This window comes from Tachysurus fulvidraco, chromosome 3 (genome assembly GCF_022655615.1).
Source record: "Tachysurus fulvidraco isolate hzauxx_2018 chromosome 3, HZAU_PFXX_2.0, whole genome shotgun sequence".
Taxonomy (NCBI): domain Eukaryota; kingdom Metazoa; phylum Chordata; class Actinopteri; order Siluriformes; family Bagridae; genus Tachysurus; species Tachysurus fulvidraco.
This window is the reverse complement of record NC_062520.1, coordinates 18621106-18648491: the sequence shown is the minus strand read 5'-3', so window position 1 is coordinate 18648491 and position 27386 is coordinate 18621106. Positions and strand designations below refer to the sequence as shown.

Below are 27386 nucleotides of genomic sequence, written 5' to 3'. Positions count from 1 at the left end.
CCCTCTGTTCACACAGTGCCACATCACTATTGTTGTCAGTGTGCCAACAACTCTGGCAAAAATGCCCCATTTGGCATGAAAATGACTTAGACTTATCACTCCTCTGATGTTGCCTGCTTCCTGCTCATTTATTTCCTCATTCTCTGCCACTCGTCTGGCATTAGCATTTAAACTATTGCATGTCGCCTTGGTGAGATGTCCTGCCGTCAGAGACTGTGAAGGCGCTACTGGTGCATTTGAAAGCATGCAGGCTTCAAAGCTGTCCCTGCGCTGGTATATTAGCAGGAATGCTGTGATCTGATAAAGGCCCCTAATGTGCTGTTTTCAAAAGAGTTTACTGAAGTTTTCCTCATTTCCATGTTGCCTAGTATTTCTTGGTCGGCAAATAATAAGGCAGATTACCCAAGGTAGAATGAACATGCAAAATACAAACCAATGGGTGTGCAGAAAAGGTGCTTTTGTCCAATCTCATTTTCAGATACTCATTTATTGTGATGCTATTGTTATGTAAATGTTGAGTTAAAAGGGAAAAAAGGAGAGGGGGCACTTGCATCCTTAAAAGTAAACCAATTATTTTTCCTGCAACTCAAAGAAAACTCTTTTTCGTATTTCAGATTTTAGATTAGATCTCATAGCAAACTGTGCCCCTTCCCAATAGCTCTTGACATTTGTGGTTCTTCACTGCTATTATTGCTTTTATTAGCTGACAAGCTGTGACCTGCGCTTCATTAGTTTAAGATTATGGTAATTTTCCCTGAAAGGCTTCCTTCTTTTTTTCCCCTCAGATGTACTGTAATACAGCACCATAAAAACTGACCTCTGCTCTCCATCAATTCCCTAACTCCTCTGCTGCTAAATAAAATATCTTTACCATGGAAGTGGCCACTTTGTGCTTTGGACAGCACTGCAATTATGCGAATTTCTGCCCTGTAATAACAAAGTAACATAAATGGATAGATGCAAGTCCAAAGCTATAATGCCAATGCTGCATTAATGAGTACCTAGACTGTCTGCTCTGGAATTACTGGTGTTACTACTAATGGCCAGTCAAAGGCCTATAATAAAAGAGAATAATGCAGAGAGAATGGTGAAACAGGTGTAAAGGCTAGAGTGGGGATAATGGGCAGGATCAGAGGGTTTTAAAATGGCCATTAGTCACTTACCTTATCCAGCAGCTCTTGTATAGCGGGCACAGGTTTGCCTTTCTGGTGGCGGACAGTGGGGGGAGACTGACCGTCCCAGTCCCTCAACTCCTCAATGCTCTTCAGATAGAGCAGAGCTTTCAGTCCCACACAGTAGTCCTCTATCACTGTGAAATCCTGATTCTGTACAGCACTGCAGACCTACACACACACACACACACACACACACACACACACACACACACACACACACACATACACCTTACTATCCTTATTCCATTGATGTAATTATAAATGCACTCAAACAAACAAACAACAACAACAAAAAAAAAGAATTTCAAGTGCGATCAAGGTAAAACTGTCAGATATTTCAATCCCCTGTGTTGATATATGCTCTCAATCAAGATATGAAAACTCACAGACTCACCTGAACACATGCAGTCACACAGACACATAAGTTAAGACTGATGAAATAACGGAAAAGAAATCAGAAAAATCCTGAGATTCTACAGATTAGAATTATCGAAACCTATTAAACGCTTCCCTTATACTTGTGTGAAAAGGTGAGTCTGATAAAACTCAGCTTAAGAAACTAATCAGGTATACGATTGCTCATTTTCAGCCACTTTCAATTGGCTCTTATATTCTGGGCTTAGTGAAAGTAATTTGCATGAAGGAGTAGGACCTGGGCCTTTGTGTACATGTCTGTGCCACTTCAGATGGCAGCCACAGGAAGTGGTAAAGCAACAGATAACACATGCTTATCTCCATAAACCATCACCAATCTGACATCGGCTTGTGAAGGCTAAGCGCTACCTTTCACAGGATTAACTCACAGCTACACAAAAAAAATCTTCACAACTGACTCCTGACTTATACACCTCTTTGACTCCTCCCTCCTATTTCTTATCTGAGATTTGCCAAATCCTCCCAGATTCTTTGGAATGTAACCATGGTGGTGCAGGGTGAACAGTGTATTTAAAAATTAAATCACAGTCAGAATAGCACATGCTGAGATAATGGAGCCATTTATTCCAGCTGCCCATGTATGGCTTGAGGATACAGGATTTTTGTGTTAGGATTCTGATTTGCATAAAACTCTGGTCTGCTACATCAACTGTGTTTTTCACAACACAACACAACACAGCACAGCACAACACAATACAACACAAAACAACACAAACCAACACAGCACTACACACCAACAGAGCACAGCACAAACACAGCACAACACACACAACACAGCACAACACACACCAACACAGCACACACAAAAAAAACCCCAACAGAGCACAGCACAAACAGCACAACACAGCACAAGATTAGCCTACACAGAACAGCAAAACAAAGCACAACACAAGAGAGCACAGCACAACATAACATACAGTAGTATAACACAACCCTACACAGCACAGCACAACATAACACAAGAGAGCAGAACACACTGAAAGAAAATTCTAATAAAACACCCATAAATAATGAAATCTGATAGCATTTCACTGCCATTTAATGTAAACAAATACAATATCAAATATATAATTTCACCATGCCTATAATTACAACAGAAATGAACGAGTCACACTCTTCACGGGTGCAGCTGGCAAAAGAGGGATTTCCAACACTGCAAATGACTTTTCACTGATTACAATAGCTTGAATGTGATTATTTTTCCAAAAGATATTTTTGGCAAAAGTTTTAATATTTAAAACAGAACAACTATAGCACAAAAAATAGTCTGTTAAAAGCACTGCAACCTCATTGAAAGAACTGTGCATAAAAATGCACGAATTAGTGCAAACGAATTAATTAATTATGACAAACAGCACAGTTTGTGATCTTCTCAAGGCTAGACCTGTAAACTCTGAGCCTTGTTGAACTGTGTGCAAAAATATGTCCATTAGTGCTCCTCATTTGGTTGAGAACATCAAAGATCTGATGCCCTGCTACAGAGCATTTAATCCTAATGCAGCTGACTCCTGAAATAAATCAAAGTGAGAATTTCTAAGAGGTTTCCAAGCAAGTGAGGCAGCAGGTCCTTTTTATCCACTCTGAAAACTGTGGCTGGGCATTGATTTCAACTCCTTCTGAGATCTCAGATGCTTTTAGATCCCTCCACATGCTCTCTCTTTGTCAGCTCTTTTATTTCCAGTGATAAAATTCTGGCATTTAGCAGAACACCGTCTTCCCAAAAGAGACAGAGATTAATTCAGTTTGGCATCCAAATGTTAAAATGACTACGCATGAAGCTCTTGTCCTTTTGATTAGACCATTATGTCCAATATGCCAGAGGATATTAGCCACTGTTATTTTATATTGCTTCACAGGTAAAAGATGCTGGCTGTGTGGTGACACAATTGGACATCAGAAGTGAACAGATATGAATACATTTGAAATGTTAGTGAAGGCAGAACTTTCTTTACTTCCTTTTGTCACTAAAATCTAGTAAGACCCCCACCGCCCACCGGCATTACCTAGATTTTGTGAATTGAAGGGAGAGCGTAACCTTTTCCCTTTGTTTTCCTCTACAGAAACACTGCTTGTAGTGCTTCTTCAATCAATATCTTAACCGTGGAACATGCTGCTTGTTAAAAGCTTGCTTTGTCCTCTCTGATCTTTTCTTCTCTAGAGACACTTAGCCGTTTCAAACTGAATTAAAAAATGAATGTTTTCTGGGCTACAAGTCATTTTTGCTACCTGATGATGGCTCCTTTTATTGCAACTCACAGCTGTTTACATGCACTGAAATGGTGAGATATTGCAGTGTGGATCATTAAGATTAAACTGATTCAGTCATTAGTGAAATAATGCTCCACTGGCCCAAAAGGCTTGCCAACAACTACGCTGACATTTTGCTCTCACTGCTGCCTTCAATCTCATTAAGACAGGAGAACATATCAAAATGAACCGCTATTATTAAAGAAGAATATAAGAAAAGCCTTTACAATAGTTTTGCGATATCCGGTACTTGCTTGTCTTGTCTTTATTGCAAAAAAAAACCAACTTTCATATATAATAGAAAGACAGCATAGAAACATACACTTTATGTCAAAATTCCTCTATAGAATTCGCTATAGCATAATGGCAGTGTTTTAGATAAAGAATCATGTTAAGATTATTAACTGAAAGGTGCCTAACATTTGTTCTTCCTGCATGCGGGAGTCGCTAAAACATCTTGTGTGCAATGGAAGAGAAGGATCATCAGAGTCTTGGTGAACAGCTGGCTCAGATGTATGACCAGAGAGCTGGTCTTCAATAAACAGTGTGGGGAAATAAAACCCTTTTTTGATCTTGGGAGAAATCAATACAGGATATGAATTGACTTCATTATATTGTTTGTTCTAAGAAGAATAAGTTTGATGCAGCGTAGTGTCAATCATTACTTACAGACAAGAGCAGAGTGTCTCTAAAGATTGCCTCTAACATCGAAACAGACAGTAAACAGTGAGTATTTACTGTACAAAAAAAAACAAACACTGATTCTCCCATTCAAGCCTCATATGTTCCTTCAATACAGATTACAAGACTTCCTGATTGTATCATATACAATTACACTGTATTCATGTGCTGCTATTTTTCAATAAATGTCTTACTTACTATTTATATAATATTCCAGAGGCATGTGGAGGAAATGATATCATTTTTCTGAAAGATTCCTCTAAGATAAAACACTGCAGTGAACCAAGAAAGTGTGCTATTTTACCATCAAAAGTAATGCTTTAGTCTTTGGCTATGATAAAAGGCTACTGCTGTCTGTGTTGGTTATTTTGCAGTAGCAATTTCACAAAGCCGTGGGCCTTTGAGGCATCGCTGAATGAGTGCCACATCTTCTAAACAAACTGCAGACTTCCAAGTTACATCCTAATCCAACCCAGAATTCACATCACTAATCCCCAGTCTAAAAACTTAAGCAAGAATATATTTGCTTTCATCACTGACAAACAAAAATCGGTCAAAAAAGGAAGAAAGCTATATTTTGCAAGATGAAACACAAATTAAAGCTTTTCATGGCAGTGAATTTGCAACTGAAGGCATTATGATTCGATCAAGAGCCCGTTTTTTTTATTCTTTAATTAAATTTTCTTATTAATTCAAAAGACGAGTCTCTGGATGAATTGCAAAAAAGCCTCTTAGATCCCAAGTGTTGAGACTTAACAGGTTGGTGACAGAGAAGCATTACTAAAACATTAAATCATATTTTAAAAATAGTGCATGCATTTATTCACATTGATTCAATTTGCATGCAGATTCTCTAACTGATTACTCCCTAGACACAACCCGCCGAGGATAAGGAGAGTTTGAAAACACTTTCCAATCTCCTTTTGACATTTACTGTTAAAAGATATTCATTTAACTCCAAATTTTCCAATGAAATCTTTGTTTGCATAAAAGAAATACATTTCCAAAATATTCTTAGCTGGATAATAAAGGAAACATCAGTGTAGTCCTTAATTAATATGTAAATCGTATTTAAAATCCTTGTGTTTTTTTTAAAAACTGGAGTTGAACAAATTTTTTTGAAAAATATGGAAAGCAAGATTACCTGCAGTACTGAGGCGCCGGCTTGGAGGAACTGTAGGCCAGACTCAGCAGAGTCAATGCCCCCAGTGGCCAAGATGGGAAAACCAGGGAGTGCCCGGGCTATAGCCGATACCGCACGCAGGGTAATCGGACGAATGGCATTGCCTGAATGCATTTGAATAAAAAAAACAACAAAAAGACAATATATAAACAAATTCATATTTCATTCAGAAAACTGAATTATCTGATTAAGCGTCTAACTTGGATGAAATGGTCATGCGGTAGCATACCCACATACCTCATCTAGGAACAAAATGATCTTTCTGATTAACATTAATCATAATCAAGTATTTCACCCTCTCCTTTTTTTTTCTCTTTCACAAAACCCCTACACAGATATTTCATATCAGTGTAAAAGCTCTGGGGAGTGCTGCACCGTCTAATGTTACAACCTTTATTTATTTACTTGGGTCTCGGTGTCCTGAATGAATTAAAACTGGTGACAGATGGAGTCGTTTATCACATTAGATTTAACCACAGTTAGCTGGCAGGCCTTTCCTTCATTGATCAGTGGGAGACATTGTCTCCCCTCATTTAGCTCCAGTGTCACTAAAGTCTAGTGTGAAGGCACACATGCAAAGCCCAGCTTTCTCCTTCATGTTAAATGACCCTTACTAAATTACACTGAGAACATAATATGATCCTCAGCAGTATAGATAACATATTTATTACAAGAAGAAGGTAGAAAATCACAAGCAACCAAAAAATATCGGTTCAGTAGTTTTGGCTTCAGTTGATCTCCTTATTTCAGGTGAGTAGTGTAATCTTTAAAAGATACTTAAAGCTCAACATACTTTGTAAAGAAATGATCACTCACACTGCAGAAATAAAAAGAAGTTAAAAAACTGGGCAATACTCAGCAATGAAACACACAAGCGCTATCGATTGCCATGACAGACACCTGCCTGGTTTCAGAGCTGAGGCATCCTCTCACCTTCATTGAGTGATGAGTTTATCTCCTCCAACACCATTCTGCACACTCGTCCAATGAAACATGCAATCGTTGACACCTAGGGCCATGTAATCTACTGACATGAATTACAGTCAACTTAGTCAGGGGACACTTAACAATTCCGGTAGCTGACACTCAAACGTAAGCCTAGGGATTTGAGTGCGAGTGTCGGTCACATTCACTGCCCCCCCGAAGCACTGCAGAGAAACTACTGAGGCTTCTAATTGCATTAGGAACGGATGAGCAATGCTCGATGACACCAGCTCCTCCCGTAGTACATCCCATACACTATTTCTGTGTGAATAATCAGTTCAAAAGCTGAAAAGCCCTGAGTCCATGCTTGACAGAGTAGTATTAATAATAACAATAACAATAATAATAATAATAATAATAATAATAATAATAATAATTTTATATTCTCAACACCTACAGACAAAGCAATAGGGCTGCTGGGCTGTGACCTGATCTCAGGTCAGTAGTTGGGGTCTGTTTTTAGTGAGTAGTTGGGCTGTTACTATAAGTCTAGTTCTGTTCTGCGTCATGAAGATTTCGGCCCTTCGGTGAAAAGAGGCCAACCCTATGAGGATCCTGAGGCATCAAGGGATATACCAGTTCCAGTTGGTTTCTGCTTCATGAATTCATGCAGCTTCATGATTCGGGCATTCAAAGAGAAGATGCCAACTACATGTGGTCTTAGAGGACAACAACCTACTAATCAGTACCCAACTGTCTGACTATATATGAAAGGACATTATTCATAATAACATACTCTGGTGTTTATAACAATTTATAATCACACCCTCCAGTGTCACCCAAATGAGGATGGGTTCCTCATTCCTAAATTTATTTCACTGCATCTACATATGCTTTGCACTTTATTTAAATCTCATTGCTAATATTTTGCACCTTGGGACTGAGAGAAATACATTTTCGATTCTTTTTTGTGTATATACTGTACATGTGAAAGAGTTGACAATAAAGAAAAACTTGAACTTGAACTTCAGTCTGTCAGTTATTTGGCTGCGACATCAAGTAGTTAGCTGTGTCATGTTACCTGACCATTTATAGAGATCTCTGTCTGTTGATCATTAAGCAGGTACTGTACTGTGCCATGATATAATCAGTGGTAAATTCAGTTCACTAGTTAGCTACAACAGTATCTTTGGCTTAGTACAGACATTTGCTTCCGTTGGTATGAGACACTAATGTAAGACATGCACGTAGCACCTGCTTTTTGATGAATAATTCTGAGCACAGTGAGATGTACACAGAAATCAAATAGGACATGGTGAGTTTGGAAAAATCAGATAAACATGAGAAACAGAGAAAGCATGTACAAAGAAAGACAATTAGGAAAATCCACCTAGACATGACCTGTAGGATCATAATGAACATCCCTACCCACTGTATGCTGCCTGTTACTGAATAGAAACAGCAGTGAGTCAAGAAACAAGTTGATTTGGATACTAGAACAAAAAGAAGATGAAGAAGAAGAATTATTCTGCTCAGCTGTGAATGCGGGGGGCACGGTGGCTTAGTGGGTAGCACGTTCGCCTCACACCTCGAGGTTCGGGGTTCGATTCCCGCCTCCGCCTTGTGTGTGCAGAGTTTGCATGTTCTCCCCGTGCCTCGGGGGTTTCCTCCCCCGGTCCAAAGACATGCATGGTAGGTTAATTGGCATCTCTGGAAAATTGTCCGTAGTGTGTGTGAATGCGTGAGTGAATGAGAGTGTGTGTGTGCCCTGCGATGGGTTGGCACTCCGTCCAGGGTGTATCCTGCCTTGATGCCCGATGACGCCTGAGATAGGCACAGGCTCCCCGTGACCCGAGGTAGTTCGGAGGAAGCGGTAGAAAATGAGTGAGTGAGCTGTGAATGCATTTGGTTTTAGATTTGGAAAATGTCTTTTAACTTTTCATTTCTTTAAACTCGACAAATGTACAAATGTAATCCCCAGTTATTAAAACCATAAAAGACTAGATATAATTATATTTTTTCCGCTATAAAAAACAGGTCTTTTACTGATATGCTATCTACCATTCAATTTAATAAGGAGAGTTGCTAATCCAGGGCTCTCAAGTGTAACGCATTGAGAGTGACAGTCACGCATTTGGGTCTTTTATCACGCTCTCCTGCCACACATTGCATTTCTCACGCAGAAAAACTTTATGACTATTTATCATATATTTAATATGCCGCACCGCCCAAAATGTATCTGTTCGCACCGCTCTCTCTATGAAACCGGGCAGGAATCAAGCTGTTCTTAGTCAAGCCTGACACTTATCAGCCAATAAAAAAAAGAGGCTACACAATAGCCAATCAGAAAATAGCACTATTGTATCTAGATAAGATTAACGTAACAACCAATGAAAAAAACATATCATGTAATTGTTCAGCATCATCCTCGTTCACCCACAGAGAAAACCACTGGAGCTGCGAGCATCACTTTGAGCACAGAGTAAGTCATGATCTCCATCTTTGATGTTACAACAAATTCACAACTTGTTTGCATGTGGTAGCCTAGTGGTTAAGGTGTTGGTCTACCAATTGGAAGGTTGTGAGTTCAATCCCAGGTCCACCAAGTTGCCACTGTTGGGCCCCTGAGCAAGGCCTTTAACCCTCTATTGCTCAGTTGTATAAAAATGCGATAATTTAAGTCACTCTGGATAAGAGAGTCTACTAAATACTGTAAATGTAAATGTCTGACACAAGCAATGACATTTTGACTGCTGTTAGAGAATGTTTCCCAGATAATCAGCTCCAGTTTTTCATGAGTGTTTGTAACTTAGCCAACAGTTTTACAGCCTGTTCTCTGACAACACCTGCACAGAACAAGTAGTCTAGGCCAGTGGTTATTGTCTAGGCCAATATTAACATATTTAAAATATGTCACTCTTGCCTGTCTTCAAAAATTGAGAGCCCTGCTAATCCATAATCTTGTGATTCATAAGTAACTGTCCTTTTCACTGGGGATCTCTCAAGAATGTGGCCTTTTCTCTTTAGTGGGCCAACAAAGCTTCACTCTCTGTTATAACCAATCTGGTGGACTGAGAAAGATGCATAATGCAGCATGCTAGCTATTCAAAATCTGCAAAGGCCATGTTGCTCTGTGTGTACTTAGCACATACTGACTGTGAACATCTCTGTAGTCACCTCCTCTCTGTTAACCCTGTTTTTATTCCCTGTGCAGAAATAGCAACACTTTTGGGAATTGGGAAGATGAAGATGTATAACTACAGCAAGAAACGGCACTGGACTATATAATGTCCTGTTATAGAAAGGCAATCATTTATAATCACACTATCTGATGACAAGCAGATGAGAAATTTTCCTTTTGAGTCTGATTCTTCTCAATATTTCTTCCTAATATTATCTTAGCAAGTTTTTCCTTCGATTGCCAATTAGGGATCAACACAAATCTAGATTTTAAACTTTTTTTTTGGACTTTTTATATTTCTGTAAAGCTGCTTTGTGACCATTGTTAAAAGCGCTATACAAATAACATTGAACTGAATTGTCTACGGGTATCAAACTCTGAGAGGAAGAATTTAAACTGGCACCATGAATGGCAAAATTTAAGCAAAATAATACCAGTTGTTGGAAGAATGTGAGAAAACTATGCTTTAAGCATTAAAATCCTCTTATAGAAAACGGCCAAGTTGATTTCTGAGCCTTTCAGCACAGGCTCACAAAGGGCCTTCAATTTCCCCCTGCCTGCGTGCTATACAGAAAAAATGTGGGGGCACATGAAGATGCTGCAAGGCTGTATTGCATCAATAAATTATGGCTCATGTGCTTACATTGGTGTGCAGTGCATTGTAAAAGAAATGTTATAGTAGAATAAGCATGAAATATAAAATATGGGTTAGCTGTGATGGCTGTGGGTTTTTATATATCCGAGTGGGCCCTGACCCACACACTGCCTTTAGCTCTCAAGGCTTGTTTGCCAATGACATTGATTTTTACATTGTTTTTATATTCATCTTATCTGTGATTTGTGGAGAATGAAATCAGACAAACTAGAATGGCTATATGACTGAGGTGAGGTAAAAGTAAAAAGCTACATACAATACATGGCCAAAAGCATTTGGAAACCTGAATATGACATCAATATGGTTGCCTTCCACAAACTATTTCCACAAAGCTGAAAGCACATAAAAGTATAGGATGTCTTCTGTAGCATTACAATTTACATACACTGGAATTAAGGTGCTCAAACAAGTTCTAGCTTCACAATGCTGCTGTGCACAAAGCAAGCTTTATGAAGACACGGTGTGCCAATATTAGAGTGGAAATCGATACCTGACTTAAACCCCAAATCCCAGCAGCCACACTCCAAAATCTACTGGAAAGCCTTCCCATAATTATAACAGCAAAAACAAACTAAATCTGGAAAAGGGATGTTCAAAAAGCACCTGTGATTATTATGATACTGTGTCCACAATATTTTGACCATATTGTGTATTTTATTCTGACAGGTCATTTCTTTAAAAGGTCTTGCATTGTGACCTTTAATGACTAGTTTACAACTATTACAAAACAGACACAGAGAAAAAACAATTGTAGTATGTGCCAAGTTAATAAATCCAATTCCAATGATGCCAATCTATCTTTTATTTAGATGTAATATGATTATAATGCAGATTATAATGCAGCTCTCTGTTACTAATGTTCATGTGTCGACTGACAAATGTCCACGTTTAAATGATATTCATTAAAGTACCAAGAGCAGTATGGACAGTAATGCTGAAATATTACAATTTCATTGACAGTTCAACAAAATTAATAATTTAATTAATTTCTCTTCAGTAATCACTTTATCCTGGTCAGGATCACAGCAGATTTCTAACATACCTTAGGAATATAGCATAGACAGGACTCTATTCTATCACAAGGAAAAAGAAAAAGCCTTTGTCACATGTACAATACAGCATGGAGAAATTCTTTTATTTGTATATATATTAGAGATCGTTAGGAATTTCAATTCAGAGAGCAGGGTCAGCCATTATAGGGCACCAGTGAAGCAGAAAGGGTTAAGGACCTTGCTCAAAGGCCAAACAGTGGCAGCTGGGGTTGAACCCCTGACCTAGTGATCAGTAGCCCAGAAGTTGACAAGTGGAAGCAACAACCCTGGCCATATTAAGTATGTCTTACAGACTAACTGCCACTCCAGCCATGTCTGTGGGGCATTTTTGGATGATTTATTCATGCAAGCCCTAGGATAAGGTTTAGAAGATTAAGTGTTTGGTTCATTTCCTCGGCAAAAAAAATGGTCTAGACTAATCACACCTTAAGACTGTATAGTTAAAAAACCTAATGACGGTCTATAGGAAAACTTAATACAGAAAAGATAATAAAATACTGATTGCAAGAGAGGTGTTAAGGTTTATTTCTTCTGTTAAATATTTGTAGCACTCTCCCCCGACACTGGCAAGTTAAGCATTCGCTAAGGTGCATTGGGAGCAGTCCTGTCCCAACAGCAGAACTGCAGCAAAGATTTTCCCCTGTGCATTTATGTCAAGGAATCTGACATCAATGTAGGGAAACTATGAAGTTGGGAAGAAAGAGAAGCTACTCTAGCCCCGGAGGAAGAAAGCCTTTTGTTGTTCGTATACAGTATATCATATACATCTAAAATAATAAGAAATGCCCAGAGCATAGGTTCTGCCCAAGTCAAGAGGACAAAATTCATTGCTTGGTTCATCTTTTCAATTTTGTACTAACCAAAAGTGAAGAATTCCCAGACAGCATAGTCTCCAAAGCCTATGAATCACCACACCCACCTTCTTTCTCACTCTATTCTTCTGGGAACTGGAAATACAGAAAGCCACCTCCAAAATCCCAGGGACATTAACCTCTGCCTTCCCAGAAGACAACTTACTGTACTTTTTCAAACACAGACTCAAGTTTCCTCCTGAGAATTATATTTCACCACCCTTTCATGATTTACTTTCAGTAGAGTAGAAGTTGGTCCAGTGTATGAAAACAGAATGCCTCACTTGGTTGGCTCACTTATTATGTACTCATAATAACTCATAAGAAATCGCTAGATTTCTTACTGTGAACATTAATCTAATCTTTACATTAGTCTCTGTAAACTATGCTGAAAATTTTCAAAGCCTATTTTCTATCCTTATTAGTCTTTTATATTATATATTTAGCCTAAACTCAACTGTTGTTCTATTGTTAGGAAAAATATATCTGGTGATAATAGAAAAAGTCACAGGCTAATGTTAAAGTTTATGGTGTACATATGAATGTTTTTAATCCCCAGTGTGAAATTACATAATACATGAATTTAGTGAATTATTCTTAACTGTTTCTTTTTCATGCATTCAGTACTGATTTCAGAACCAAATAAAGCATTCAAACAGAAGAAAGAACAGATGATTTATTATTATCAGCTTTATGAATTAGAAAAGATGGTCAAACTAATATTAGCTGCATGGATAAAATCTTGGATGGCAAAGGGCTTCTGCTTGACTAACTATGAACACAAGGATGAAAGTTCATGTTCTACTGTAAAACCTTAAAGGTAAAACTCAAGCTTGTTTTTTATCAATATGCATGTCTCAAAATAAACATTTCAGTGGTCAGAAGGTATTTGCATGTTTTTTTACAGTAATAAAATAAACTGATCCCGTTATAAGGATAGTAAAAATAATAATAAGTTTTCTGAACCAAAAGTGCTTCAAAATCCTATTGGGATGTTTGTTCTTATTCAGATTCTTTGCTTCACACTGATCAGGTGCAGAGGAGCAAATCATAGAGACATGAAAACCTGGTCAAACCTGGGTTTCTTCCTCCTAGTCCTGAGTAAAGTGAGACTGTGAGACTGGTCTAATGGTAGCATGAGCATGCAGTGTAAATTATTTTGGACCATATATTTGCACATATATAAGTTCTACAGACAGTTTTTCCCCTCTCTGATTCCTTGGATAATTGCAAACCAATTTGCAAGTTGGAGCTTTTTGTTCTACTCTGAGATTTTATGCAATACCTTCTTTTGCAAACTAATCCTAGGTTTTTAGGTCTATCTTCAAAAATTTTTTCTAAACACACTCAGCGGAGGCTAAAACTGGGTACAACAAACATGTTGATATTTTTGGATAAATCAATCCTAGCACAGTATTCAGACTGTAACTATAATGAGTATGTGTACTCAAACAGCTATCAGCCAATCAGCCTCCAGCAAGTATATGAAAGGGTTAACAATAAGCTTCCATAATTTAAAAAATATTTTATTATATTATAATTATAAAATATTATTAATATACTGATTATAGAATGTATGTGATGCCACACAAGATAAACTGACGTCTAAACGACTTAAACGTATGTATAATATGCAAAATGTACAATCAGTGGTTTTGGCATATCTTTATAAAATTAAAAATGTGCCATTAAATTAAGGTCATAAAACACTCCACAAACCGGTGAGCAGTATTCAGTTACATTTTCTGCTGCCTAAAATCATGTGCCCATAAAAGTCTGTGAAAACACCACAGGCTTAATTGTCTCAAATTATAATCTTGTTTCATTCCAATTTACTGTGTTTCATCCAACACCCATTATGGCATACAGACAAACTGTGTCTTACCCATAAAGCTGGAAAAACTAAATGTAATACTTTTACAGCAAATGGTATAGAGATAATTAAAGAACAGGTTATATGGACTATGTGCCAAAGGTTACATATATTTGCCTACGTGAATGAATTATTTATCTTGACTGATTTGAAGAATGCTAGAGAATTTGTTGTGATCCCTTCAACAAACACTGAAAACCCAGTAAGTCCTACTGTAGACTTCATGTTTGTTTCATTTGATCTGGCTGATCTCTTGGCAAAAATAATTAATGCAGTCATGAAACCTGAATGAAATGATGTCCAAGATGTCACATTGATGTCACCAGTAACCCTGCAAAGTCCAGTCTCTTGAGAAGACACCAACATGCTTGACATTGATAGGTTTGTCACCATTAAAGATCACCATATTAAACCAAACAAACAAAAGATTTTGGTGAGAGGAATTTGCCCAAGAACAAAACTCTATCTATTTGTATGTATTTGTGTAACGTTTTTGTATAAACTTCATTTTCTTTTTAGAATGATGCCAGCCCTGGCAAAAAGTCTGGTCCCAAGCTGCTTGTCAACAATCTCCAAAATGTGATTTTATTCCTAATTTAGCAATGTTGCTATACTTGCCTGTATATCCACTATATAGGGCAGAGGTATGTGGACACCTGATCATCACACATATATGAAAACAAAGTTGGAAGCACAGAATTTCCTAGGATGTCTTTGTCTTTAAAGCATGACAATACCCCTTTGAACAAAGTAAGCTCCTTGAAGACATAGTTGGCCAATGCTAGAGTGGACAATCTGCACAGAACCCTGACCACAACCCAATTAAACACCTATGGGATAATCTGGAGCACTAACTTTGGCAGATCTAGTTGTCCTTAAACACTGGAAACTCGTGACGTTCAGATGCATTCACACAAAACTGTGAAGCAAAACTTGGGATGATATTTTGAGGTAAGCTCAACAATCAATGGGTCACAAACAGTATTACTTTGAGCAGGGCTTACTGAACATGGCAAGACATTCTAATACTTTTTGTGGAAAAACTTTATAGCATCGGATTGCAACTTGAAGAGCAAATAAAGGAACAGACAGACACAGAGAAAGAGCGAGAGATAAAAAGACATACAAAGATGAAGGAAAAAAAGAATGCAACAATATTATTCTTTTTTTCTGATTTATCTTTCAGTGTTTTGTCTCATCTGCTTGTCCCTGGAGAGTGCAGTGATTGATAGCCTAATCCTATGGCTGTGCTTCAAGAACCTCATCTCATTCTGTGTTCTTATCATTAGAAGTTAGCCTGTGCTCATGTTCACAGCTCACCGCCTGCTATTGGCCCATGAGATTTAAGGGTCTGGCCTTTAGAATATATTTAACACAAAATTGAAATCTTGACAGTGCTTAGAAGTCTGTCCTCAGTGATGCAGCTTTAATTAATCATTTAATTAAAATAAAAGGCCTACTGTACCATGGTCTGTCTAACACACAGACCGCTGTGCTGATTATTCAAACATGCAGCTCTAATTTATACAGCCATAGTCTCTTGCATCACAGACTCCAGATAAACATCTACAAATTTTTCCAACAGCCTTCAGAGATTCAAATAAGAGTGGAAGAGGCTGTCCTAGGTTAGAAATGTAATGTAAAGATGAAAGAAAAACTTGCTTTCTTTTTTATTTTTGACAGGAAAATGCTGTCAACAAAGAGCATGGTGATTTCAAGACTTGTATCCTGCCAGACCAGCATCTCAGCACTTCTTCCTTCTATGAATGTAGAAGTGTATCATGCTGATGAAGTCTGGAGACATGTTAAATACATCTGGAGAGGTTTTGGCAAAAGAGGCAGAAAGCTGCATGAGCATTTAGATGATGCTGAAGCCTTTCTTTACTTTTCTCTTTGTTATAAAGCTGATCCTGAAACAGCAGGACAACAAACACTGGCTCATATGCACATATCATCACATTATCAAATTGAAGGAGAAAAAAGAACATCAGCCCTGAAGTCCCTGTACTTTGCTCTGTGCTTGCCGAAATAGAGACAGTAGAAAAAGATTGATAGATGATTATTCTGATTAGCGAATAAAAAAATGTCGAAGAATTAGGCAAAATTAGGCACACAATGAAATGATTCATTCTCTCAAATGATTAAACAGCAACATACATTTAGGCCTTAGGTATCTTAGGCCTATGACTTACAAGTGGGATATATATATATATATATAGACCGGAATATATAAGTGGAAAGTACGGTAAGAGTCTGCTTAATAAAGAAGCATTTTTCCTCTAATACAGCATTTCCAGTTTTACATCATACTATTTTCATGTTTTTCCATCAACATTTCGATCTCACTTTTGCTCTTAGGATTAAACAGGATGGATTGTTATTGTTTGTTTTGTTAAGACTCATCTGTAAAAGTGGAATAGATAATGCACTTTGGCATGTTATGACTAAAGTCATAGTTATTAGTTTGTTGTTATTTAATTGTAATTTTTACAGATGAGTAGGTTTGCTAATGTAATTAATTCTAGCTAACCATGCTCACAAAGTACTGTAGAAGAACTAACCTAAAGTAAGTTTATAATACACAGCATATAGCCAGCTTTCACCTGTGATAAGTCAGTTTAACTTAAAATCAGTGTTGTATAAAGTACTGGAAAGCAATACTTGAGTAAAAGTACATGTACATGTCTAGAAAAAACCTTGGTAGAAATGAAAGTTCCCTTTTAGACTATTACTCAAGTAAAAATCTTAAAGTATCTGATATATACTGTACTTAAGTATCAAAAGTCATTTTCCTATATTTAATGTACTTAAGTATTTGAAGTAAAAGTAAAAAGTAAAATTTCAGTGATTTTCAGTAGGCATAAGAGGCACTTCATCCGGTAGGAAGAATCTTTCATTCCAATGTACAGAATCATTTCTTGCAAATACGGCCACGGGTGTATAACGTTATCTTCGTCACCCTGTTCACCACTATCGTCGGGGTGGTCGTCTCAGACAGGGGTGGAAAACCCGCGGCCTCCGAGCCGCATGCAGCTCTTTGCCCGGTTTCATGCGGCTCTTACGCTCATATCGAAGTTTGTGTGTCTTTTTATTGTGTGTCTTTTTATTGAGTTCAATACGGTATTTTCGTCAAATGCGCATGTGAGTTTCCCAGTAGGAGCAAGATCATTTGAGTAAACAATTTGTGTCAAATTCGCTCTCAAAATGGCAGGGGAAAAAAGGTGATGAAGTATTTGTACTTCGTTACATTACAACACTGCTTAAAATATACCGTAATCGTGCTTACAGACAGTGTTCATTTATGCACACTGGTAGCCATGTATTTTTTGCATTTCCTCATTTGCCTAATTTTCAATATCATATGTCACTCCCAGTCTTGGTTATGCAGAATTTCACTAATCAAGGTCATTTCAATGGTTAGGCTGAGCTCATGCTGTCAGTCACAGGAATATCTTGGCCTTACATAAGACCCCCATCAGCAGTTTTTACCATGACTGGTTGTTTCCCACTTTCCTTTCTTAATTGTTTTTTATCAAATAAGACTTCATATTTACAGTTGGATATTTTTCCTGTTCACTACAACTTGCCTAAGGAATAATAATACTGGTAAATGCAAGCAGTATTTTTATCAATGTGCTTAAAATGCAGACACATCTTTATTTCCCACAAATACTTAAATCCTTTGAAGCTTGTTTCTGTCTATGTGTGTTGGTATACATATTTGTTTTTATATAGTAAATCGAACTCTTTTTATATATAAAAAAGCCAGAACCACTTTGACGTTTTTTTTGTGTGGATCCAAACTACATTTCATCTTGCTTTATAGTTCGCATCAAATATTTCAGACAACAAATGTATGTATATTCCTGCATTCTATTTCATAAAAGGAGGCCTGACACCCTGGTTCTTGACACTGTAGTGTGGAGATGCAGCAAACTTGAGATTTGAGTGTATGAGCTAGAGCATGCTGAAGAAGCCTGGCAGAGGAGACCTTGCCCAGCTTTGATCTAAGAGACATACAAAATGTATCAGCTATGAAAAACACACACACATATGTGCACACACGCCGAGGTGGAGGGGCTTGAGGCTGTCTTTTAGTAGCCAACAGACAGGAGGAGAATATTTTCTCTAACAGGAGGCTGTATGTGTTTTCCACTGACCTGTTACACATAGGAATTGAATAACCACAGTGCAGTGAACTTAGGTGAAGATAAGAAATCCTTCATCATTTCTGAAATGATGTGCAAGTAGTAGCGCTTTACCCTACAGCCAGAGTTAAGAAAAAAACAAACTCTTACTGCCCTATTACCCTGTTCTCTCTATTTTCTGCATAGCTGCTATGGATATGATGAAAGTAAGCAAGGCATATTTCAGGTTACTTACGTGTGGATGAAATTATATGCGGATTTCTGAAGATTCAAAGCAAAAATAAAGCCGTAAACAGACACAGATTTTGCAGAATACCATTAAAAATTGAGCTCACAAGCATGTGATAAGCTGGAAATCATAGCTTTATCATTTAATCAAATCTCATACATCATGGCTATGGTGAATTATGTCCCCTGGAAGAGTGGCACAGGTTTGTAGGATGTAGAATGAATGCCAGACAGCAGTGCAGCAAACTCCTGATAGGCTCAACTCCTGTGGGATATCAGAGCCCAGCAGGCAAATCTTAAATAGGGAAAAGATGACACTAAGTAGTTTTGCTTACATGAAATACTGCCACAATAGTCACACCATTAATTTTTAATGCCTCATTTTTTTGCTGTGCCAGGTGCTGGGCTGCCTCCTGTCTTTTCCTCCTTTCTCCAATACTAGACATTCTGGACCAGCAGAGGGTAAAGGAGAGGGCACCTGATAGCAAAGGAATGGGCCTTCAAATGTATGCCATTCATATGCCATGCCAACAGTTGTCAAACTATCCACCAACATAGACATGTACTAAAATACACAATAAAAAGAAGTCCTGATTCACAAATAGCAGTAACTATGCAGCAGAGCAGCCATCCAGCCACGATCGAGAGCAGAAGGAGGGGGAGCAACAGCATGCACATAAATTATTGAGCAAAAGGCTGGAGCACACCACTGACTGGACAGCAGCTCATGCTGCCCTCTGATGAAGCGCAATGGCTCCAGCACAGAGAAGGTGAGAGCAGACAATCAGACTTCTTACACTCCAGCAAACAGATTTTAGAAAAAAGAAGAAGAAAAAAATACTATCCATACCAGAACAACTCACAGTGAACAGGTGATCTAACAATAGCTTCTTCAGTAGTAGAGTCTTTACTGTAATCTAACACATTTCAAATAAGGAAGCCATAGAAGCATATGAAATACACATAAAACACATAAGCTGCACTCCCTGCAGTGCAGCAGAGGGAAAACTACACTCTTTTGAAAATACGTCAGTCTAATGTCTTCATGAACTGCTATGCTGCCGCAGACAATGTTAACATCCCATAGCAACCAGAGTACCTTTGTTTTACAGCCTGCCATTGAAGCACAGCGCTGTGGCTGGAAATGGCACTATTTTCTCTTCAAAAGCCCTTACTGCACACTTACATGAGACAATATTCAAATGACACACTTGAGAAGATGATACTATTCGTGAATATTTTCAAGAACTACAATACCTGAGAAATTAGATACACTTGCAGTATTGTTTCCTTCTGAATGTACTTTTAAATTGCCAAGTGGCCAATGCTGGACGAATACTGTAGCTTAAGCAATTACAGCTAAATTTGGAAGAAAATTCAACATTTACATCTCTTGGAAAATAGATGTGATGTCTGGTTCCTAATTACAGAGGTAAATGCTTCCCTTTAAAACAAAAGTCTTCCAAAATGTGTGGTGTTTTATTTGAGAGAAACTGTCTGAAAGTGTTTCTCAGCATAATCGTAATTCAATACGCTATAACAATTGCTGTACCAGATGCGTTGCTGTGTGAGCTTGTTGTGAGAGCACGAGCTCTCTATAAAATGGATTTTACACCATTAAAATTACATCCTTTAAATCATTCTGGCAAGATTTGTTTTCTAAATACTTTGTATTCTTAATTAATTAATGTGCATTTAGCCAAACTTTCAGCCTCGCTTGACTCCATCTGTCACTACTACAGTCACTCACCAGCAGTCCTGCACAGCAATACACACTCACACGCACACACTTACTGTACACACATTACAGCAAAGACATTGCATTTATCCCAAAGCAAGCTCACTTCTAACACAGCAGTGACACAAACATGATTTCCAATTGAGCAGAGAACAAACAAGTGTTTCCACAAAACAACACAAGCCCACAACACTCCTGCATGCACAGAGAGGCAAATAAAAGAGTAACACACACTTGCACTCACCAGCGATCTGGCGGTGCTGTCCCTAAGGAAAAGGGAATGGATCCAGTGAGCTGGGTGACACTTACCAGACACGCCACCATATGTGGTGCGCTTGTCTCGGCCGATGCCAGGCCAGGGAGAGCCGTCTGCCTTCAGTCCCATCAGGCCTGAGACTGTGTTAGTGGCAGTGACGCCATCTGCACCACCTACACCCACGGGGTTCAGAAATTAGCCACGTAGAGGGAGGAGGAGAAAGAGGTGAAATCTATTTTATAAAAAAAATCTGCATGGCGTTTAATAATATAAGGTTTGTACTGATCTCCATGCTGCCAAGTCATAATAATAAACAACTGATATCTGATCACTACTAATCAACATGTTGCAAATGCACCTCATTTATAGAAGAACACTTGACCTTTGTAAATTGTCAAATTTGCTAAAGTGAAATCTGTTACATTTATTGATCAGTGCTCTGGTTGACAAAATGAGTATGGAAAAACAGGCTACAGTACCTGCTTGTGCAGCCGTGGCAATATCCACAATGTTGGTGACATTAGGGGTCAGCTTGGCAAAGAAGGGGATCGTGACAGCTTGTCGTACCCAGCGGCAGATGTTCTGCACCAGCTCTGGATCCTTTTCAAATTTAGTTGGGGAAACAAACAAACAACAACAACAAGAGATTCACACAGCTGAACTAAATGTGCAAAACACAAAAACAGGGCAACTTAATGTTGGCAGTCTGTTATGGGGGTGTGTATGTGAGACAGAATGAGAGACAGGCAGTGAGAAATCCTCAGCACAGCGATAGAGGGATTATATAAGTATGAACTGCTGCTCCAGGAGGATTCATGCTTTATTAGACATCTCCTGGCCTGTCAGTCTGGCTGTTTAGAGAAAGGAGAGGCTTCTCAGTGCCTGACGTGTTCAAGCTCAACGCAGTTGTGCAGCCTGCTCAAGCATAAGACCACGTCTAAATCAACGACATTGAACCTCCAAACCAACAGCAACACAATGCTACGCAATCAATCACTCAAACATATCTGTGCATCTCTCCCAACACCGGATCAACAGCATTTCTCTTGAACACGAAATAAGCTATTATCAGTTTTAGGTAAGAACTGCTTATTAAAATAGTTTTTTGATGCAGAAATAAATTTAAACATAGGTCAAATTTCAGTCAGACGTCTGGCTAAGAATTAATTGAAGACAATGTAAAATATAATGCTGGGATTTTTAATAATCAAACATCACTGATGGGTTGAGAAACAGTCCATCAAAGAAAAAAATCTCCAAACAACTGATAATGATGAATATATAGCTGATTGTTAATACAATGTTAATAGTAATCTTGGACACCTTCTAAGTGCATTTAGTGTAAAAAAAATACAAAGACAAAAGTCCCACCCCATTAACGATATCCGTCACTGGTACCTCTATGGTGGTCCCTTGGCGTTCATGAACATAGTAAAGGCAAACTATGCATATCTACTAATAGGCAACTCTTAGTAATTATATAACTACATGGTGTACCTTATAAAATCTTCTGATGTTTAATTTTTAATTTGATGTTACACCAGATAGCAGACATTATTGTTACTCATGATGTAAATCAAGCTATAAAGGATATTCTGGGACAATATGTAAAAATGTTACACACCATTTCACAGATCAGTATAAACTGTACGTTATACTGTAAAAGTCTTTGTATAGAAGCATCAGAATTCGAAAATGGTTATAACCGTACCTAGAACCAACAACCACTTCAACAGAAACACCTATACACCTGCCAATCAAGTGGCCGCAGCACAATGCAAACAATCAGACAGTATTATGCATTATATATAAGATATGTTACAGAGACCTTACTGGATACTGATTTTACACTAAGGCTTAGGCTTAAACCTGACGAAATATCCTCTCAGACTGAAAGATCAATTTATCACTACAGCAGAATTTTGGTGACTGCCATATTGACTACATTATACCAGGCGCACTAGTCCCACATCCCCATGGTGCTTATGTTTTAAAGCAAGAAACCTTTCCCATAAATACAATACATCCTCCATTATTAAGACTTTCTTTTGTCTTACTGTACATGATCAGGCTGACCTGATCCATTTTGGTCTTGCACACAATTTTCCATATAAGTTATTATAAAGAGTGCTACCTTTTTTATGTAAAAAGAAACATTGCTTCAGGGTCTAGTTACGAAATCTGACAACTGTATAATGAGTGAGGTACAGTGACATAACTGAGATGCGTCATTTGTTAATATGTAAGAAAAGGAGTAAGAACACAAATCTTTAGCATTTTTCTTCGAAATAATGGATTATTTGCCATCTCTCTTCACCAAACCTCTGACAGACCTGTACTATGTCTGTACTGATAAAAGTTCTGATCGTGCTGAAATTTCTAGCATAACTTTTTTCAAAATGTCACTTGATATCCTAGAGTTTGTGCTGACCTTTTCCTTTCATTATCTTAAACTTGTTACATAATGCAGACTTCGCGCTTTTCTTTCTATCTTTATTTCTCTACATAGAACACACACAAACTTTAAGCGGAACTCTCATTCACAATGCAAAACTCTCTCTCTATCATTCTCTCTCTCTCTCACTCTGGCATATCCTTCAGCAAGCTCTATTATTTGTGCATGTTTCTTTTTTGCCAAGTCCAACAGTTAACACATCTCCTTAAGCAACGGGTTCTGTCTTTTTGTACAGTTTACCAGGTTTATGCACAAAATAGAACGCTTAGGTCAATTGCCGGCAGAGAGGAAAGGTTAATGTTTGAATTTTAAAAGCATTACCCAGGACTGATTTTTCAGAACAGGGTACCTAATAAAACCTACATGTCAATGAGACTATTTCATTTCTATTTCCATAACATGTTAGGTAATTCGGTGCTATTTCCTCCTGAGAGATTCAGAATTTGTGTGTTTGTGGTTGAGCGTCCTCCTTCAGAGAAATGGACAGAGGGATGGTATTTGCACCTGAAGATATGCCATCCACATTCTAAAAGCTCTAGATGGAGGACAGGAAAGGTTACTCTCTTGTAGATAAAAATTCATATATGTTTTTTTTTTTTCAGAAGATATTGGATTTATGCACTTGTGTCTCTAGCAAGTGTCATCCATAGCAATTTGTCTTGATTTATTCAAGACTTAAACAGGGTATAAACAAGGTTGGAGTGCTGAATTCAACTAGTCTGCTCCGAGCCATCTGCCAGTGAAGGAGCTGTAATATCTGGTCTCCTGAGAGATGGTTAATCGCACTACTTGCATCTTGGGGAGATTCATTGGTTGATGCATCAGATCTTGAACTCTGGGCAACAAAACCAGATGTTACTACAGTGTTATAGGAAAGTGTGCCTTCTGTTCCTTGACAAACCCGTAGATATGTTAGCCTTTCTAAATAAAACTCTAGAAACAAACCTAATGTCGGTGTAGAAGAAAAGACTTCATGAAAAAAAAATATATCAGTTTAGACTTTGTTATACTTCGATAACATAAGAAGGCTGGACCAAAAAAAAAAGTTTAGTAGATCTGCAAAAATGAATTGAACATACTGTGTATCATACACAAATACTGCAATACATTATATAAATCAAAATTAAGTTATATGTATATGTATAATTATCTAAACATATACATAACCATACAATAGTGTTCTACGTGTTCTATTAATATATAGAAGTATTCAGCCACATTCCACCTTTTGCAGTGTTGTAACCTGCAACTAAAAAGGGCTTAATCAGGAATGCATATAAAAATAAATTGCATAAATATTTAGTCCCATTGCTGTGCACCCTCTAAATTAGTTTTTTTGGAAAAAGAAATTTAGCTTGCTAGTAAAAAATTACCTTTTACTGTAGCTACGTGTATTTTACTTTTTTTCTTTCCAGCAGATTAACAAAAATGCTCTCCCTTTGGATTCCGTTCTGGTCCAAAGGACATGTCTTTGACACCCCTGGTCAACAAACACTGAGGTGTTTCTACATTCTACGTGGCTGTAGCTGTGTGGCAAGGTTTGTGGCAAGCACGTGTCTGGTGCTGGTGCGCTCTAGTATAGCATCCTGAGGGCATGACTTTTTATGAGCAGAATGGTGTTAGTCTTTAAGAAGGACAACACGAACACAGCCGCACCGAAAGCATAGCTGGCCTTCCTCCCAGAGGGGTCATGGGGAAATTGCATTAGGACTGTTCCAGCAAGAGAGACAGGGTCGTGGCCTGCAGCCAGGCACCAGCCACCAAACAGATGCTGCTTGTAAGAACTGTGCTCTCACAGTGGGCATGTGCTCCCTCTGAAGCCTGGCTGTGACAGCTTATTACAGGCCAGATGGGGTTGAGAGTACGAGTCTGTAGGCCAGGATGTATCCCTGTCCTCCATGCAGTCCTCTACACACAGTGTTACATGCATGCCCCAACACCTGTGTGTCAGACTTGCTTTTTTGGCAGAGTGACTTTGCCTGCTACTAATGGCCTGGGAGAGATGCACACCTGCGGCAGGAGAAAACACAAAATCAGGAACATGGTCAAAACCCGGAGTGCCTTGTGGGCACATGATCAGACATGGAGACCTTACAGTCCCACTCAAGAGCATTCAGCAAAGGAAATCGACTGGTGGGCAGCAATAAGGGCTGAGTGAATTGCATACTTACACCGGCAGCACTGTTCAGGAGGAATGACTGCATGGAGGAGGGGAGGTCTAGTATGAAATTAAAGGAGGGGCATGGCGTCTCCATGGAGAATTCTTTATTTATTTTCTCTCTCCCCCGTGCTGTCACCGCAGGGCAGGTGGAGCCCGGCGTGGGATTCATTTCAGCACAACGGGAGGTGAGAGTAGCGAGGGAACAAGGAGAGTAAAGAGAGAGAGAGAGAGAGAGAGAGAGAGCAGAGAGAGGGTCTTTAGCACCCTCAGGCAGAAAGACAGGAGGGGCTGAGGTTTGAACAGAGATGGGTGGAAAAGGGATAGTGGCTTTGCACCTGAAATTTTAATTTTGCCATGCAAGGTCACGGCAGGTGGGTGCTCTCGTTAAGAGCCAGTAGCCAGCAAGTCTCGTAGGAGGGATGGTAGAAGTGGTATGCCACTAAGACCTGTTTTGTGGGCCGAAAATAGTTGTGGGAGCCTGTGCCGCTTTTAATTTGTGAATTCGAGGAGCTGCATTGAAGGCTGGGAAAAATATGAGCTCCCAATGGACGCTGAGTCAAACCTGAGCAAGAGCAAAGAAAAAGACTCCTTATACCTGGAAGACCTTAATCTGTCACAAATACTGAGATGTCTTACATGCCCCCTCAACCTGCTATTTTAATAACTGTGCTTATGTCAAATGAGTGGGCCAGGAACTGCAGAAAGAAAAACCACATGGTCATACTAAGTAGTATACAAGAAAAATAGTGATAATGCACAAGGCTACATTCTAACAGGAAGCCTCGTCGAGGTGATGCTCGGAGGATTCTGTTGCTTCTACACAAAACAGGAAGTGTAATGTTTCCTGAGTGGAGTGTTGAAACACCAATCAGTAAACAAGTTAATGATATCAGTTCATGTATTTATGCTTATCATAAGTAAACAAAAATCATCTCTAATGGTGGCTAGATTTTAAACAGCTCTGAGAGAAGAATGAACATTATACTGTGAAAGCTAACCACAGTCACTGGGGGGAAATTGCATATTAATATCCCATTAAAATCAAATTCTGCCTCTCTTTTGATGTAGTCAGAAATAATGTTTTTCCCCAGCTAGTAGAGGAAGTGCCAAACGGTGTGATTAAATGATATTGCCTCTCTTTAGTTCACATGGAGGTTACCTGCCTGCGGCCCGGCAGCTTTGATTAGCTTTTTGTCTTAGAGCAGAAAATCTACAGCAAACGGATATAACTCTTCAAATTTACGAGCGTTGCAGTGGAAAATAGCTCCATCTCTGTTAGGATAGGAAACCTGTTTTATTTCCTGTAGTATAACACATAATCAGAGGAGCAAGAAAAAAAACTACACGTGTTTCAATCATCAGCCTTTGCTGAATCAGGACTTAAAAGAATTGTAATATTAAATGAGGTATGCTTGTCTTTTAGATGCTATCATTACTTACACCAAAGGTTTATTTTAATCATCAGGGTTAAAGAACCCTATTGCTTATCCCTAGAGCAGATCTATTAAGCTGCAGTTAAACTGTGTACAGTATATACAGTATGCAGTGTATCCAAATTAAGTACATTTTGTTTTAATCTAGAGAACTGTCCATACATAAAACAACATAAATTGAAGACACAGTCCTAAGGCGGTCCTTATCTCATGAGAAATAAAAATAAAAAATAGGACACCCATGAAAGCCTGTGTAAAATTCAAGTCACATAACTAAACAAATACAACCATTTTTCCTCAGTTCAAATGCTCATTTTGTTGATATCTTTTCTATAATAAGTGGACTTAAACTCAATTATTATTATTATTATTATTATTATTATTATTATTATTTTACAAGCAATTACATAACATTTATCTAGAGGTATAAATAAATAAATAAATAAATAAATAAATAAATAAATAAATAAATAAATAAATATGTATGTATGTGCACACACACACACACACACACACACACACACACACACACACACACACACACATATATATAAATACAGTCAGAGAAAGAGAGAGAGAGAGAGAGAGAGAGAGAGAGAGAGAGAGAGAGAGAGAGAGAGAGAGAGAGAGAGAGAGAGATGTGCTTTTTTATGGACTGTAGTTATTCAACAGGATGTGAACAGCAGATTTGTGGTATTTGTCTGACACAG

At 38.3% G+C, this 27386-nt stretch overlaps 1 protein-coding gene across 3 annotated transcripts in view; it reads right to left on the bottom strand.

Annotated features, from left to right (window-relative positions):
- Window positions 1-27386, bottom strand: part of dpyda.1 (dihydropyrimidine dehydrogenase a, tandem duplicate 1) — a 127208-nt gene that overhangs the window by 10256 nt on the left and 89566 nt on the right. For all 3 annotated transcript variants that reach the window (XR_007140073.1, XM_027149414.2, XM_047810773.1), the window contains 4 exons: window positions 21107-21227; window positions 20681-20800; window positions 5683-5825; window positions 1164-1343 (listed from right to left, as the gene is read on the bottom strand). Coding sequence is in view for 2 of the 3 variants with exons in the window: in XM_027149414.2 (XP_027005215.2) it covers window positions 1164-1343; window positions 5683-5825; window positions 20681-20800; window positions 21107-21227 (564 nt within the window). In the remaining variant the exon portion in view is untranslated. The remainder of the gene's footprint in view (window positions 1-1163; window positions 1344-5682; window positions 5826-20680; window positions 20801-21106; window positions 21228-27386) is intronic.